The 16,264-nt window shown below is 45.2% G+C and overlaps 1 protein-coding gene across 1 annotated transcript in view; it reads left to right on the top strand.

The window, feature by feature from the left end:
• The first annotated feature begins 218 nt into the window (after positions 1 to 218).
• The window catches only part of tenm1 (teneurin transmembrane protein 1), a 180,259-nt gene continuing 164,213 nt past the window's right edge, over positions 219 to 16,264 (top strand). The window contains exons 1-2 of the mRNA XM_035162292.2: positions 219 to 689; positions 14,748 to 15,019. Of these exons, the coding sequence (XP_035018183.2) occupies positions 14,803 to 15,019 (217 nt within the window). The 5' untranslated portion in view covers positions 219 to 689; positions 14,748 to 14,802. The remainder of the gene's footprint in view (positions 690 to 14,747; positions 15,020 to 16,264) is intronic.

Genomic DNA, 16,264 nt, shown 5'->3' with positions numbered 1-16,264 from the left:
TCAGCATTCCGGCACAGCACCATGTGCAGCCGTGTGGCGTCACCTGAAGGAGTTCAACTAGAGATCCAGGCGACCTCCTGATGAGAGAGAACCTGACTGTGAGCCTTTTCGTTTCTTTTCTTTTTTTTTGTGTGGCCGGTCTGTGCCACACCCCCTTCTCCTGCCGCGCGGTGGTACGATCCAGGAGATGCTGTTATAGCGGCACCGAGCCTCAGCAGCATCAGCATCAGCAGCATCACCCCGCGCTCAGCCTCCGTTTGGGTTCAACTGCGGCTAAACGCACCGGCGCCGGGCTCCCCGTCACACGGCGGAGCTGGTACCCAGCCCGGAGAGGGGATCCCTTCCCCTTTGCATGCGTGCGCACAAATCGCTTCGTCGTCCTCCATCGGCATTTAAGAGACGAGCATCAGCATCGGAAACCAGACCCGCACACACACACACACACACACAAACACTCACAGAGAGACACAGAGAGAGAGAGAGAGAGAGAGAGAGAGGGTGAGAAGTGTCTCGTCCACATTTTTCGCAGGGAGAACCGCTTCTCAAGTCACGTTTCTGGCGCTGGCAGGAGGAGGAGGAGGAGGAGGAGGGTGCTGGGATTGCACTGCTCTTCATCATTCGCCGGGGCTTCTCTGCTCTCTCGCATACAGCACGGGATCGGACTAAAGGAATGGCTGTACGTCGGAAAGGTAAGCGCCACGCTCGGTTCCGGCCTTTTACTGGGCTCAGTTAGTGTGTGCAGGGGGAGATCGGCTGCACAAGAACCAGCCTCGGATGCTGAGACAGGAAATGGTTATTATCAGCTGTTCAGATGTGCTGTGCAATGTTGCGGCTGCCAATGTGTGTGTGCATGTGTGTGTGAGGGAGAGGGATAGATTTAGTGTGTGTGTGTGTGTGTGTGTGTGTGTGTGTGTGTGTGTGTGTGTGTGTGTGTGTGTGTGTGTGTGTGTGTGTGTCTGAGCTTGTGGTGCGGTTTTATTAAAATCAGTGCTCCTCCTTCAGAAGGATGCAGACTTTGTGCATGCCACCCTGCCTCTTTGACAACGTGTGGCGATGAGGATCCAGGTACACAAACAGCAGACTGAACTGCTTCATGCGTGCATGTGCGGTGTTCGTCTTGGTTCAGCGACGCTCGCAGCCTTGAGTTGTTTTGCTCCACTCCTGGCTCTTCCACTCCATCTCCATCAGTACTAAGGTGCAGCCTAATGATGCCACCAGGGCCACCAGGAGATCCGGGGGGTATAGATGTCTGTGACGCGCGTGCCCTCTGTCATCCAACATCAGCCCATAGGCTACACCGGCCCGGCCCGCATACATGCACCTCCAGGTCCAACAGGCACAGTCAGGACACATCTCAACACTGTGACCCACTGCATTCTGCTTCTCACACATACATCCCAACTTGTGCACCCCTGGATGGTGCTGCAGCTGCTGGAGCCACATCCTTGCATGGCTGAATTATTCAACTGCAGAGTATTTATATGTATTTTTTCTCCTCACACAACACATTGTTTAAAATGTGTGGTGGTGCAGATATATTGCTAATTAACAGCAGCAATTTCATTTTTGATAAATCATCATTATTGCGAAGGCGGCACAATCTGCACCAGGATGGATTTGCTCGGCCAGATTTAAATTAGACCTCCAACTCTCTCCTTCACAGCAGATTATAAATAATTGCTCTGAGTGGACCACTATATCCAATAAATAAATAATTAAATAGGCAAAACAAATGAAATAAATAATAGATGTTTCTGAGCAATTGTCTAAATATGTTCTCCCATTAAGGAGAAAGTGACAGAAGCTATACTTTTCCTGCACAGTTTGTTAATTTTGGCCACACTTGACTAAGGCAGCTATATACCTTTCATTTGGAAATGCAAATGCATCGTAATAAGAAACTGCAATTTGTCGGCGTGTCTAATACAGATGCATCTAATGCACTACACTCCCCCAGCCACTGCACACATCTCTCAGAGAACTGGATTGATGTCTGGATTGTTTCACCCATCAGACGTACCTGTGTTCTGCTCTTGTATTTTTAAATCCAAAAGGCGAAGAAGAGGAACAGAAGAAGAAGGAGCTTTAATTTCAAGCCTGGACCTGAATGCGTGTACGTCCTGTCAGTGCAGCGTTGTGCGTGTTACTGCCCCACTCCTGACGCTGCTCCCAGTGACGGGGGCACCGCGCTTAATTCATCCTCGGCTCGCACGTTATTGATAGAGATGATAAAAATGAGGCAGTCTGTCTTAGCTCTTTGTGATTAATAGAGAGCATCTGTGCATGGAGGTTAGATAATACACAAACTCGGTCCTTCTGCGTCTCTTCCACACTCTCACACACACACACACACACACACACACACACACACACACACACACACACACACACACACACACACACACACACACACACACAGTCACATGTACACAGATGGCGTTTATGTTGTAGATGTGTGGAACCTGGGGAGGTTGATGGCTGTAATAGTGATGTCGTAGCTTGGGGCTGCTCATGCTATTGCCTGGTGAAGTGTGTGTGTGTTGTCTGCATGTCAAGTCAAGTCACTTTTATTTATATTGCACCAAATCATAACATAAATTGCCCCCGGGCATTTTTTATATGTAGCAGGTCTAGACTATATATACATAGGAGATCTTTTAAAGACACACCACAAGCATATGGTGACAGTCACAGTGGATGTTTTTTGTTTTGTCTGCTGCACTGTAGGTGGTGATGAACAGTGATTAAGTGCATATTTCAAATGGCACACCCATTACGGCATCGCCTTCACAATTGGGGGACAGGTCTTTTGAATTGAAATGTCACCCCACAAATTAAATGCTTTGCACATGCCACTGACAAGGCATTGGCATTTCTGTCAGTCAACCAACCACGTGATTTATCAATCAGTCCGATATTTCAACTTGTGCCAGGGCACTCCACCCCGGTGACACCGCCACACACACACCTTTTAAAATTCCACACTTGTTATTGCTAAGTGCAGCGCGGCACATGGCATTTTGGAAATCCAAGGAAGCGCCTCAGCTCCTCGGCCTCCTTGGAGTCCCATCATTATTTCAGTGCAACTTCCTGACAATTTCAGGCCCGGTTGCCAATTGTTATCGGATCCTGGCATTTTGCCTTGACTGTCAGCAGATCCCATTGTCCACGAGTCAAAAAACCCACTAACAAAAAAAAAACCTTGCTTGGGTCTAATAAGTTGTGTCTTTCTGAGATTTGAGTGATATTGCATGGCCTTTGGATTGCACAGTGCTGTGCGAGACAGCGGGGGAGTTCGTTTTGTTATCCAGCCCTGCATTATTTATGAATTTTCATTCCAGGAATGCAGTAGCCCCTGGCACTGTAATGCTACTTTCTCCCATGGAATCGCTCGCACACTTCCCTTCTGCCCCACAAGTTCTTCACAAAACTAAATTCCCTTAATAAAACCCGAGTCAGGAATTAGCGAGAGGACAGCGTGAGGATGCATCAGAGTTTGTTTATAATACTGAGCACAACACTCAGTGCTGCAGTCAGAGTTTAGGCTCGCAGGCGATACGATACCCAGTGGGAGTTTTCATCTCCCTCACTCCCCCCCCCCCCCACCCTCTCTCTCTCTCTCTCTCTCTCTGCATGTCCATCATATTGTAAGAATGTAATTGCTGGGAAAGCATAAAATGTGTCAGCTTCCCTGCTGATAATTTCAAAGTAAAAGTACCCGTGCCAGCTGGGTTATCAGACCGTTGGACACACACACACACACACACACACACACACACACACACACACACACACACACACACACACACACACACACACACACACACACACACACTTAGAGATGTAACCATTGTACAACTTCAAATATTTACCTTCTTGCTGCAATGCTGCTCCGTCCTCTAGAGGAATTGTTGAACAAATCCTGCAGTGCTAATTAGCGTTTCCTCTATTAATTTGGCTGTGGTCGGCCTCTGCAGCAAGGAAATTGCCAGCGATGAGATTAAAGATGAAAAAAATACTAAAGCAATATAATAAATGTATTAATTACGCCATAAAAAACCCTCATATGATAGTATAGAGCCAGTGTTTACAGTTAATGCACTTAGCGAAGAATTCCTGCCTATAACATGATTATAATAATAAACATCATAATAAGTGTTAAAGATGACAAAGAAGATTTGGTCCTACATATATTATTCTTACAAATTAATGAACATAACTTAATGAAAAGAAAAGTAAAATGTTACTTAGTCTCTTATGTACAAATACACACATGTATAATATTCAATATTCTAACACTTTGTCCGTTTTATTGACGAGCCTGTTTGCTTTCTCTTATCTGTGTCTCTATACAGCACTTGTACAGAAACATTTTCCTTCAGCGAGCTGTTTTGTGAGAACCACACAGGTCCTGCTTTTCTCCTCATGATAAATTATCCAAACACAATACTGTTTATTTTAGTGTTGAAACCAAAAGCGGGAGCAACAGCGACAGGGAGGGACAGAAATAGAATCAAAACCAACGTCGCCAATGCTGCACACACACACACACACACACACACACACACACACACACACACACACACACACACACACACACACTGGTACATACAGTAAATGCCCGAGGCTTTTTTCTTTCAAGTATTTGGCCATGTCTCCACTGCCTTCTCTTGCCTTCTATTCTTTCTCGCCCTCTTCCATCTGGCCTATGGGTAAGAGTCAGGAACCACATTCGCTTGAATAAGGAGCAGGGTGTTATGTGAGATTTGTATTGTGAAAAGGCAATCACAGCCTCCCTTCACACTCCCACACCTTCCAACTCGCCCTCCCTTTCAAATTGTTCACATTGTAGTCTGAAGACAGACGGAGTGGAGCCACGAGAGGCTTTACTGGTCAAGCCCACTCCACTTCTCTTTAAAATATGAGATTAATTTGTCAAGAGGAGTGTTCGTGTGTGTGTGTGTGTGTGTGTGTGTGTGTGTGTGTGTGTGTGTGTGTGTGTGTGTGTGTGTGTGTGTGTGTGTGTGTGTGTGTGTGGAGAGAGGAGTGATGGCAGAACTCACCATAGCTATCAGGCAGAAACAGAGTGATGATGCTTTAAGTGAATGGTAATTGTGAGGACATCATTTGTGATGTCGTGCTGGACTGTATAATATAAAGGGAAGCAACTATCAATTTCTTTCATTACCCGTTATTGTTCTAGATCATTTATCAATTATGGTTTAGATTTTAAATGTCTGCAAATTGTCAAAAATGTCCATCAAATGTACATCCATTCAAATGAATAGTTTTGTTCGCTGAGTAGTCAAAACCCCAAATATATAAGAGCTTAGTATCGTAGAAGACTAGAAAAACAGATAATAATCATGTTTGAGAAGCTGGATTGAATTATTTGCTTTTTTATATTCACTTTCTGTCAAATGACACATCAATTTATTTAATAATATATATTACAAGGTTTTTCCTGTCCACCGTTGTCCACCTCCTCCACATCCTGCATCATAAGGTTCTTTTTATTCCGTTCATTCTATTTTGTCCACCCAATGTTCAGCTAATGTTCTACACATGTGGAGCACAAAGCTGTAATAGCTACACACACACACACAGAGCGAGTGAGAGGAAGCCGATACACACCTACAGGGAGACATTTCTCGCTGTGAAATTTTTATTAATCAAGTCAGTGGACAACTTTAGAAGAAGAGAAATCAATTTTTGTTTCTTCCTCAATTTATTACCACATAAATTGTCCTTCACTCCAAAGTGCAGGCCTCGGCGTCGGTGTCAAAATAATTACGTTAAAATCCATTGTATTTGCGTTGATTTTATCCTGCTTTTGTTGACACAGAGGACACAAAAGACAGTCGGCCGTGCAGCCGGCCAGCTTTTACTGACGGGACGTCCACGGCAGCATATCACCTTTAGAGAGATCAATAGCTGCAAATTATCTGGGAAGGCTTCAAAGAAAATCAGCTCCATCAGATATTCAGAAAAACCTGATCACCCTGAGAACAATTGATCAGTGCACTTACCACAGTTGCTTGAGCAGCTCCTGTAACAATAGGAGTGGAAGCGAGTGGAGCACACACCTGCTGCACATGAGTGCACAATGGAACATTAACAACACAGTTCAAACCTGCCTTTGCACCTAATGATTAATATCCCAATATGAATAAGGTGCATCTGCAGATTTGTTGCACGCCCATGAAGTGATTTATTTAGCGACATAAAACAGTGATGGTGTACTGTACATCTCTCCTCCAAACAAGTTCATCTATTTCCTGCTGACTGGTAAATAGTCTCATGTGTATCATCCGTAATATTCATAGCTCTACTTTCCCGATGATCATGAATTATTAACTCATAGAAAAGATGAATAGCTCCAAAATGGTACTTGATGCATCTCTGCTGGAGGCCGTGTTTTATACAATACAGTAAAGTACAGTCAAGTTCAATATGTTCTGCTGCGTGTTTTGCAGGGGAGTTGCTTTTTTGCTGTTGAGGTTTAATTTCAGAATCAAGGCCTGATCCAGCGTGAACTCTGGGATGTATTTCAAGTGTGCGTGTCATCGCCCAAATTGACCTCTCTATGCAGAGACTCATATTCTCAGCTGATTGCCAAAACGCGAAGCCAAATTGCACAAAGAGAAATAAAAACGATTTTGAGCAAATAAATACCCGATATCTACACAAGAAGATCACGACAACTGGTTTTATTTATTTTGTCCAAATCAAACAAGCTAATACATGTTGTCTCCAGATGTAACAATCCTGAAATCCTAGATTTTACAGCGTGCACTGCGTGTCATCGCGACCCGATGTGCCTGGAGAAGGAATTGTTTGGAAAATTCATATTTTGTTCTCTGTAATGTGCTCAGAAGACACAATGATTCATCTGACAAGCAGCGAAATGAGAAATGCAAATTGTTAAGGGACATGCCCGATGCAGTTTAGCCTTGCAAATTCTTCGAGAGGAAGGCTGCAGTGGAAAATAAGATGCAGGATAAATGAAAAACAAAGTAGGGGTAGAGTATATGATATTGAAAAGTAAAGTGCTTCAAACGAGTCCTTGCCTTCCCCAAACTGCAAATGCATTTTTACAATCTTAGTATGTGCTATTGATTTCAAGCTGAAATTATTTGTCTATCAAGAAAACTGTGACTCCTCTTTTTTCACGTATATTTGCTGTGGGGCTGCATTCGTTTCTACCCTTCAGGGCTGAAAACATCACAATTCTAAGCACAAAACATCCACTGGTGAGCGACTGAATTCTCTACATTTCTCTGAGCGCATGGTTAACCACACCACGTATCTGCCATAACCTTGAGGTGCACTTCTTTTTTTCTATACACTGAGTAGGCATATGGAGGGGATGTGTTCAGCCCACGCACATCTCTGTCTCATCAGCTCACTAAACAGCACCACCAGGCCACAGTTTGCTGCCGACTGAATGGAGCCGTTCCTTCTCTTTGTTGAGAAGCATTTTTTCTTCCCTCGTGTGCGCAGTTGCTGAATGTCATCTGTGACCTCGTAGTCCGCGAGATGCCAGGAGAATCAGAGAGGAGGTGAGGGCCGAGAACATATCTGAGGAGTGGGAGGAGACACAGGGAGCACTCACTCTTCTCCTCGCACTCACGCCGCGGTTTTTTTTCCAAAGTGACAAGCATAACATTGTCGCGGCGTAGATGGAAGATTAGTCCACTTAGCATTCTGAAATCAATCTGCAATGCTGCTCAACAGCTACTAGAAAATCTTTTCAGCTACCCGTCTGCAGGGCTAATTGTCTTTACTCACTAATTTCTCTGTAATCAACAACTTCATAAAGAAGATGCGAAGGAAATACCGTCGAAATCGCTAATCACCAAACCCAATTTCTGGAATCAATGGCATTGATTTATCAATTAATTCCGCATCCGTAATGCCGCCACTTTGCTTTGCTGTGAGTGTCGGAGGTTTTAGCGGTCAAATGCATTATTGAAAGAGGCTTTTTACCAAGCAGCGGCTGATGCTGAGAGCTTAGGAGGTTGTCAGTCTTGATGTAAAGCTTTATTTGCAAAGCGAGTCAGTGTGAACAGCCTTTTAGTCCTGCTAGGAGGACAGTGACATGTATTTATTTTGCGAGAGAGGAGGAATATCAAACGTGTTGGATGAGGCTTTGTCTTGTCAGGAATATTGATCAAGTGGTTTTGGGTGTTGTTTCTCGCTCCATGTGTGTGCATGTGTGTGTTTTGTGGTCTAATGCCGTGTGTGTGCCCCTGCAAGCGAATGTGCTGCTGTGCATGTGAGCACACCAGTGCCTTTGTGTATTGTCCTTTCTGGTGTTTTTTTTGTTTGCTTCTCGGCCTTTTGGGGAATCGGCAGAGGGCTTTAGATCAGAGGGAAGGAGTCGAAGTGGATATCATTAAAAGAAGCGAGTGGTTGGGTGAGAGGCGCTGTGGGTGGGGTGGAGGGGGGGGGGAAGCTATACTGTACCTTAGTGGAGATCTAAAGGAGTGAAGAAAAGTTTAACTGAATTCAAGATAAAAAAAAAAACATCCTTTGAAAAGTTAAAGCTGAACTGTTCACTCACTCTAGGCCACATTCAGACGGCATGAATAGTGTAGGACCTTATGGATTTCTCCACACTGCTCAGGCATGCAATGATGATTTGACCCATGACCACTATAAATAGGGAAATGATCAGGATGGTTTCCGGGCCCCTGACAAGAACTGATCAAGTTCTCTGCTTCTTGGTCACGCTCACATGAGTGGGCATACAGCACACTCAGGCTCGCTGGACTATTGTATCATCTATACGGCTCGCTTTGTACATACATGCATTAACCTTGGTGCTGCCATGTGAGGGAATAATGGAGGTATAGGCGGTGCACTGGGAGCTGAATGGTAAAGACACAGCGGCGGCACAGAGAATCAGCAAGCAGGGTTTTAAACAACGCAGTCTCTACAGAAAAGGCCCCTAGTCGATTCTCCATGTTGTGTGGGTGTTCAAGTGTGTTGTTTGTCGGTTAGCCTGAATGCCACAAGTGTGTGTAGGCGCAAGGGCACTGAGTGTGTGTCCGCGCTTCATCTTTGAATCTTATCAGCAGGAATGTATGGCGAAGTCCAGGCTTATGTCCTTCTGTGTGTGTGTGTATGTGTGTGTGTGTGTGCGTGTGTGTGTATGTGTGTGTGTGTGTGCTTGTGTCCGGGGGGTGCGCTCCACACTGTATGTGTTCTGCTGGTAAACTCGGGATTAGCAGCCACAGATTTCAGGCTTGGTCAGCTATGAAAGCACACACTACGTGACGAGAGTGCTACAGCCGCCCACAGATAGCCAGCCCTTATCCACTAATTAAATCCCTCTATCACTCCATGTCTCACTTGGCAATCTCTCCATCCTTCAATTCCTCCCATTTTCACTGCGCACACTCTACATCTCTCATTATCTATCCATCATTCTGTTTATCCTCGTGCTCCATTCATCTCTCCCTCCCTTGCCTCCCTCCTCTCAGCGAGCGCGGAGGCCTCCCAGTGGGCGGTGTACTGTTTTGTTGTGTTTCGGGTGGTTTAGGTATAACAGGGTCCTGTGGGTCCTTCATGTCTTCTCGTTTGAGGTGTCCCTGTCATATGCCTGAGGAAGCCATGGTGGTGCTAACGAACGGAAGAGATTTTTAAGCTTCTCCCCTCCCTCCCTCACTCCCTCCGCCCCCCTTTCATCTCCCTCCACAAACACATACATATACACACACATACACACACCCTCACTCCAGGAGAGCCATCTCTCTCTGACAGCTCAGTGTTTACTCCCATAGGACCTGTTGCCTTGATCTGCTTTTGCAGCTACAGGCTGCGCCTCCATGCCTTCTGATGATTAAGCCATCGTAATGGTAGACAAAATGAAAAAAATCACAATATAACAGCAAACAACACAAGGATAGTTATGACTTCGCTGAGGACCATCTGCAGCGACAAGTTTGTGGTCTAGCATGAATATATATTCTCAAGGTTTCTAATCGTCATTCCTGCGGCTCGCGAGGCCTGTTTAGTGAGCGGGATTAGTTTGTCTCTGCGCAAACAAGCTTCTTGGAAAACGTGTAAAGGCCGGAGTTAACAAAGAAACACTGGGGGTCTCCAGGCTGTTACGAAAATAAGACCTTCTCTGCGTGATGAAAATGTATTTGTAATCCTGGAACTATACTGTATCAATAACCTGACCCGTGCTCGCTGCTTATTTACCAATGTGAAACTCAATTTCTGCGCCTCTGCCTGGCCCCAATCCTCTCGCTGCCTCTCTCCTTTATCCATTTTGCATGCTCTTTCCCCCTGTTCCTGGTGATATCTGCACATTCATTTTGAGATTGGAAAGTGTAAATCATTTTTGACTTGTCCTCATAGTCCTTGCCTTTGCACATGTCGATCTCCGCCCCGCTGTTTGTGTTATTGTTGTTGATGTCGGACATCTTTGGGACCTCCCCGCCCCTCCGGAGATGACATGGAGCATAAATCCTGTTTAAAAGCAACTGTGTGTGTGAGAGCCGCTATCACTTCTCTAAGCAGATTTGCAAAAACAGCCCATCGGCCCGTGGTCGCACTCTTTGAGTAAATGGACAGATAGGAGGGGATGAAGGGGGTGAAGGGTCCCATTAGATATTATTGCAACTGTGTAGTCATGGATTATCACTCCCGTGTGGTCATGTGTGATGTGTGTGTGTGTACTTTTATATCTGTCTTTGTGAGGACCACTTATAAAACTTACCAAGGGAGGACATTTTGCTCGGCCCTCACTAGGGTGTGGCTCTGGGTGCAAATGTGACCAAACTCAACCTGAATCCAACAGATATACTGTTTTTATGTCCAAACCTAATCTCTATAAACACACTCTGCATGTGAATGAGCAGAATGAGCAGACGAGTGACAAGATTTTGGGGTTGTACGCCGACTCGTTTCCGTTTTTCTAGTTTGGCGTTTGAGCAGGCTTTGGTTGTTTGCAGGTATATACAGTCATATTTGTCTAAATTCATATGCATATAGTTTTTAGTATAGAGTAGTCAAAATGTCGACTGGAGCTAAAATGATTGCTGTTTGTCTTTTGTGTGAAGACATTTTCGAGTGTTTGTGTGTTTTTGTCTGACTGTAAACAGTGGACGATCAACAGAAGACAGACTCCTCGACACTATATCTGATGACTGCTGTCTACACCAGGAGCTCAGAAATATTGGCTGTTGTCCCCAGAGGCTAATTTGTCGTCAGATGATAACCAACAGGCTCAGAGATTGGTCCACACTTGACCCAAGCCCGAGGGAGATAACATCAGCTGAAGCGCTCAGTTTGTGTTACTCTGTCACTGTTGTTGTTTACCAGCTTGCCTATATACCCCGATTACACGTACGTGCACCGTGCAAATGATTAATCCCATCAAAAGGTTATAGATAAAAAGAATTCGGGTCGATGTGACCGAAAAAAAGGTTCAGTGTGTAAGATTTAGGTGAAAGGGATCTATTGGCAGAAATTGAATATATTAAATATCCAAGTGATGTTTCACTAGTGTGTTTGATCTAAATTTTACGAATTGTTGTTTTCTTTACCCTTGAATGGGCCCTTTCGCAAAAAAGGTGGTAACTGAAGGCTACCACAGGTTCTCTTTCATGTTTGGAAGGCGAGGGTGAGGTGAAGGGTATTCAGCTGCAAGATGCAATTTCATCACTAAATTCTACACACTGAACCTTTAAAAATGTTTTTCCGAGCTTTATGAGACCTTTACCCATTATTCCTCACAACCTGTATGAAGGTTAAGACTCTGTTCCAAGGTTAAAACCTGGTTTTAAGGTTCAGGTGTTAGAATTAGGCTTAGGTCAGGGTTTGGTTCAGGGGTGGAGCATTTAGTTGATGTCAAGGGTATGGGTCTAGGGAAACTGTGTGTGTGTGTGTGTGTGTGTGTGTGTGTGTGTGTGTGTGTGTGTGTGTCAGAAAGAGGGAGAGATAAAAGAGAGAAGGGTTTGGTGGTGGCTGGGGGTAACAGTGTAATGTGATGCGTGTGTTTCACTCAGTGTTGTCACTTTGTATTAATTTTAGAGCGAGCGGTGAAGAGTTCATTACACACTGATGAATTATAGATTAGAGTTAAATTTGAAATAAAATCACACAATAACATATACATACATTGTCCCTGCATACAGCTGCTCACTAATTTCTAGTGCAAACAAACTCACATGAGATGTCTCAATCTTCCTACTTTATCTTTTGATCTTATTTTTTGCTCCACATGTATAGCACAGTGCTGTGGTTATTACACTAGGTTGGAATACATTAATCATTCAAGTGTATGAATTTTACATTCTTCGCTCTTGCATGAACATGATGAAGACTAGTTGGACTAGTGGCTGCATGGTGATGAAATCAGTTAAGCACTTATTTAGCTTCACGAAGGGATCCTTGCACCGTGTATTCCCCTGTTTGACACATGCATAAAAAATGATGAGAAGGCATGATACAAATGTTAAAGGGAAGGTTTTTAAACATTTGGGCGCTACTAAAAAAAATATTTTGGCATGATGCTAATTAAGGCCCGTCCTTGTGTGTTTTCTATAAATAGCAATCCATAGTGAAGCTGCGGTGACCTCTACGCCACAAGCTGGTCATTCCTCAGCTGCAAATCTAGGCTGGTGTTGTGCTCATGGTGGCACAGGCTCACTTGTCCTGTAGAACGCCCATGTGTCTGGTTTGAAGTGAGCTTGGCTTTAGGAAACAAACCTCAGGTTTTCACATCAAAACCAAGAATCAAACCCCCTAATGGGCACCCCACTGCGGACAAGAATTAGCAGGCTTACTTCTCTAAACGCAGGCACCTCAGAGGATAGGAAAAAGGGTGGGGAACCTGCGAGGTAGGGGAGGAGTACAGATGAGAGGGAAGGAGGAGGTAGTGCAGAGGTGTGCTGGTACAAAATAGAGGGATGGTGTGGAAGAGGAGTAAAAGAAGAGGAGGGGATTAACCAGGAGGGGGTTGAAGAAAAACCAGCCAGGATTTCACCTTGCACGCGTCAATGGACAAGCAGGACTACTTGTACCAAGCAAAACGTTTACTCGACGGTCTGTGTGTGTGTGTGCACGACCCAGCGAACAAGATGGTGCTCGTGTGTGCAGGATCGCATGCTTTCATTCTCGCGTGTAAACGTGTGACAGACATGAAACGGGACAGAGAGCCTCTGTAGAGACAGACAGCAGTCAGTGCCTGCAGCAAGCTCAGAGCTCGCAGGGTAATGTACACTCGCTCCTCGCCGTACCAGAGAGAAGGTGACACCAGTCAATCCCATTCTGACAGGGCAGCTGAGATAATAGCGCGCTTTGATTCCTTGCAATAACTCCTGCCAATCAAAATGAAAGGCATAGTGATTGCAGGCAACCACAAGAGTGTGTGTGTGTGTGTGTGTGTATGTGTGTGTATAGGGTGTCATAGGGGCTTACAATATGCAAAAGTATTGCTGAAAGAATTAGATGTGAATTGTGTTTATGTGGTTTTTAGACATTTCTTTGATTTTGTGTTATTATTAATGAGAAAAGACAAGATGTAGATGGAAGGAGAAACAAGTGCAGAGCTTTTACAGATCATCTGTTCTATGATAATGTCTGCAGGGGGTGAGTGTGTGTGTGTGTGTGTGTGTGGGATGAACGTGTGAGAGACTTGGCCCATTTTTTGACAGTTTGCTGTCAGGGGTCAGCGGGCGCTCTCTCTCTGCCCATGCAAACTGCTCCGTGCGTGTGCATGCATGTTGGGACTGAGGAGTGAGCGTGAGGCCAGGGGAAGGAGTCCTTCAGGTGGAATAAAAGCATTACTGCACTGGTAGGAAGGTCAGCTGTAAACTTGTATCAGACTGGTGGTGATCACCCTGTGCTGCAGATCTCTGAGGTATTGAGCAGGCATGCTCTAATGGCTTTGATATATGGACTACAGGACTCCCTGAAGAGGTCAATACCTTAGCACTTTGTCTCTATGAGCAATGACCCTCTCAAGCTCCATTTAGAAGCGTTATATCTGCAGGAAATAGGCTGGAAAGGCCTCGGGCACAGGCATTTTGAAAGAGAACTAATATGAATGAAGTATTTTCTAATCACTTCTTCTGTGCTCTAATCGCCGTTCCAATCAATCATTATTTATGGTGGTAAAACCATATCGAAGTAGGTTTTGATGTGGTTGAGAGACGAACAAGAGAATATGTGTTGAGCTGATTTATCGCTACTGTACTTGCGAGGGCTATAACACAGTAAAGGCCATTTAGTGTTTCATCATTACTTCAGAATCTACTGGCTCACAGTGTTTAATGATAGTGGCAGACGAAAAATGTGTTGATTAATCCTCAAACTTGTCCGTGGTTGTCTGTGAAAGAAAGATAAATCTTCTCGTAGTAGAAGAAAACAAAGCACAGCTGACAGAACAGAGAGCTGTGTTTGATTTGGGCCAATTTCTCTTAAAACGCACGCAGAGATAATGGCCGCCATCACAGCCCCTTCTTCAGTGTATTGATTTGGAACCAACCTTTGGTGAAAGAAGCCAAATACTGTTTATGAATGTCTGCTGTAATTGGGATGAACAGATGTTGCAATATTTGTCCACTGCGCTCAATAACAAGACTTCTCGTGTTATTTTCTCTCCTCTCTTGTCCAATCACCTGCTTCCTTTCATCTTCCTCCCTGGCCCCATCCCTCTCTCCTCTCTCCTCTCTGCTGACCTCACTACCTTTCCCCCATCCTTCCTCCATCTTTCTCCCCTCTTCCAGACTCTGTTCACTGTGCCGTAGCTGTGCTGAGTGACTAAGTGGAGCCGTTCAAGCCATGGAGGATATGGACAGTAAACCCTACCAGCCGTTGCCTAAGGGGCGCCATGAAATGGAGATGTCCTACACCAGCTCGTCTGATGAGAGCGAGGACGGCCGCGCCCACCACCGCTCCTACACCTCACGCGAAACCCTGCCCGACTACACACACGAGCTGCGCCTCACCCTCGGTTCACACCGGGAAAGACAGAACAACTACAGCCAACCACAGCCAGGTACAGTGCCTGTCAGGGGTCAATGTATCTACCTTCAAACATGTGTCCACATTTGCACATTAACTGTACGTGGACACAAATGGACACTGGCACAAAAAGAAAAACAACACACACACACAACTGCACACAAACAGACCTGCTTTAAAAGGGCCGATGTGAATTACCTATTGCAGTCCACAATGAGCCAGAAGGACAGTCGGAGGCAGCCAATTACCTCTTCTCCACAGAGGTGATATTTCTCTCCCACAGCTAAAGTAGGTCAGCCCCAAACCTCCCTGGCCTCACCTGGGGTGGAACACCACCCTTCATTGCCCACACACCAGCAGATACAGACACAGGTGGACATAGGCACATGCACAATGTCACATACACACCGAAAAATTCTTCCCTGCCGGTGACAGGAGGAGAAATGGGGTAGCGCGCGCTGTGATGGATGGCCTTTATGCAGGTCATGTGTGGTGTTAAGAGAGGAGCCGCCCCTCTTCAGGAACTCGCTGCTGTGCGGGGTTCATAGTGATCAATAGGTAGACTTTCCACTACCCCAACCACCCCTGCTACTCCGCAAGACCTACCCACCATGCTAACAAGCAACATTAGCCATTCATAACAGTTACGACTCCTGACAAGCCGGCCGCTCAGGGGATTTCATGGTTTGAATGCCACCTGCTATGGATTTTGTCGTATTGTTCGCCATGTAGCAACCCGTCGATGTCCATTAGTCATCATCATGTTCGATGGACAATATTACGGCGTCAAGGGGCACTTGCCTTTTTCGACAGTTACTCAGCCTTTCTATTTCCATAACAAACAACATCCCCTGCCATCAGTGTCATATGGTAAGGTGCAAAAGACCCCCCAAAGCAGCCTTTGAAATGTCAATGGCAGCCACTTCTGCGAAGCACATCTGTTCATCTTTGGGCAACAGAGCTATATATAGTGTACCCTACCTAAGTAACCAACTGTTAAGGGGGGACACAGCCTCCAGTGACATTTTTAATGGATTACAGTGTTCCTGACAAAGATCAGCCAATTCATTTCTCCTCTAATTCCCCACCCGCCTTCTTCATATTTTCCTTCATCTTTTAAACTCCGTGTCTTGCCCTCTCCTCCCTTCCTTTTTTCCTTTCTCTTCTCTTCTCCCAGCTGTTTATTTTCCCTAACATTACAAATTCTTCTCTGTCCATTTAATCCCACATGATCCCTTTCATAGCCCCGTCCCTAAGTCTCCTTCAATTACAAAGATAC

The sequence above is a fragment of the Hippoglossus stenolepis genome, chromosome 7, assembly GCF_022539355.2.
Source record: "Hippoglossus stenolepis isolate QCI-W04-F060 chromosome 7, HSTE1.2, whole genome shotgun sequence".
Taxonomy (NCBI): domain Eukaryota; kingdom Metazoa; phylum Chordata; class Actinopteri; order Pleuronectiformes; family Pleuronectidae; genus Hippoglossus; species Hippoglossus stenolepis.
This window is presented reverse-complemented; position numbering and strand designations above follow the sequence as displayed.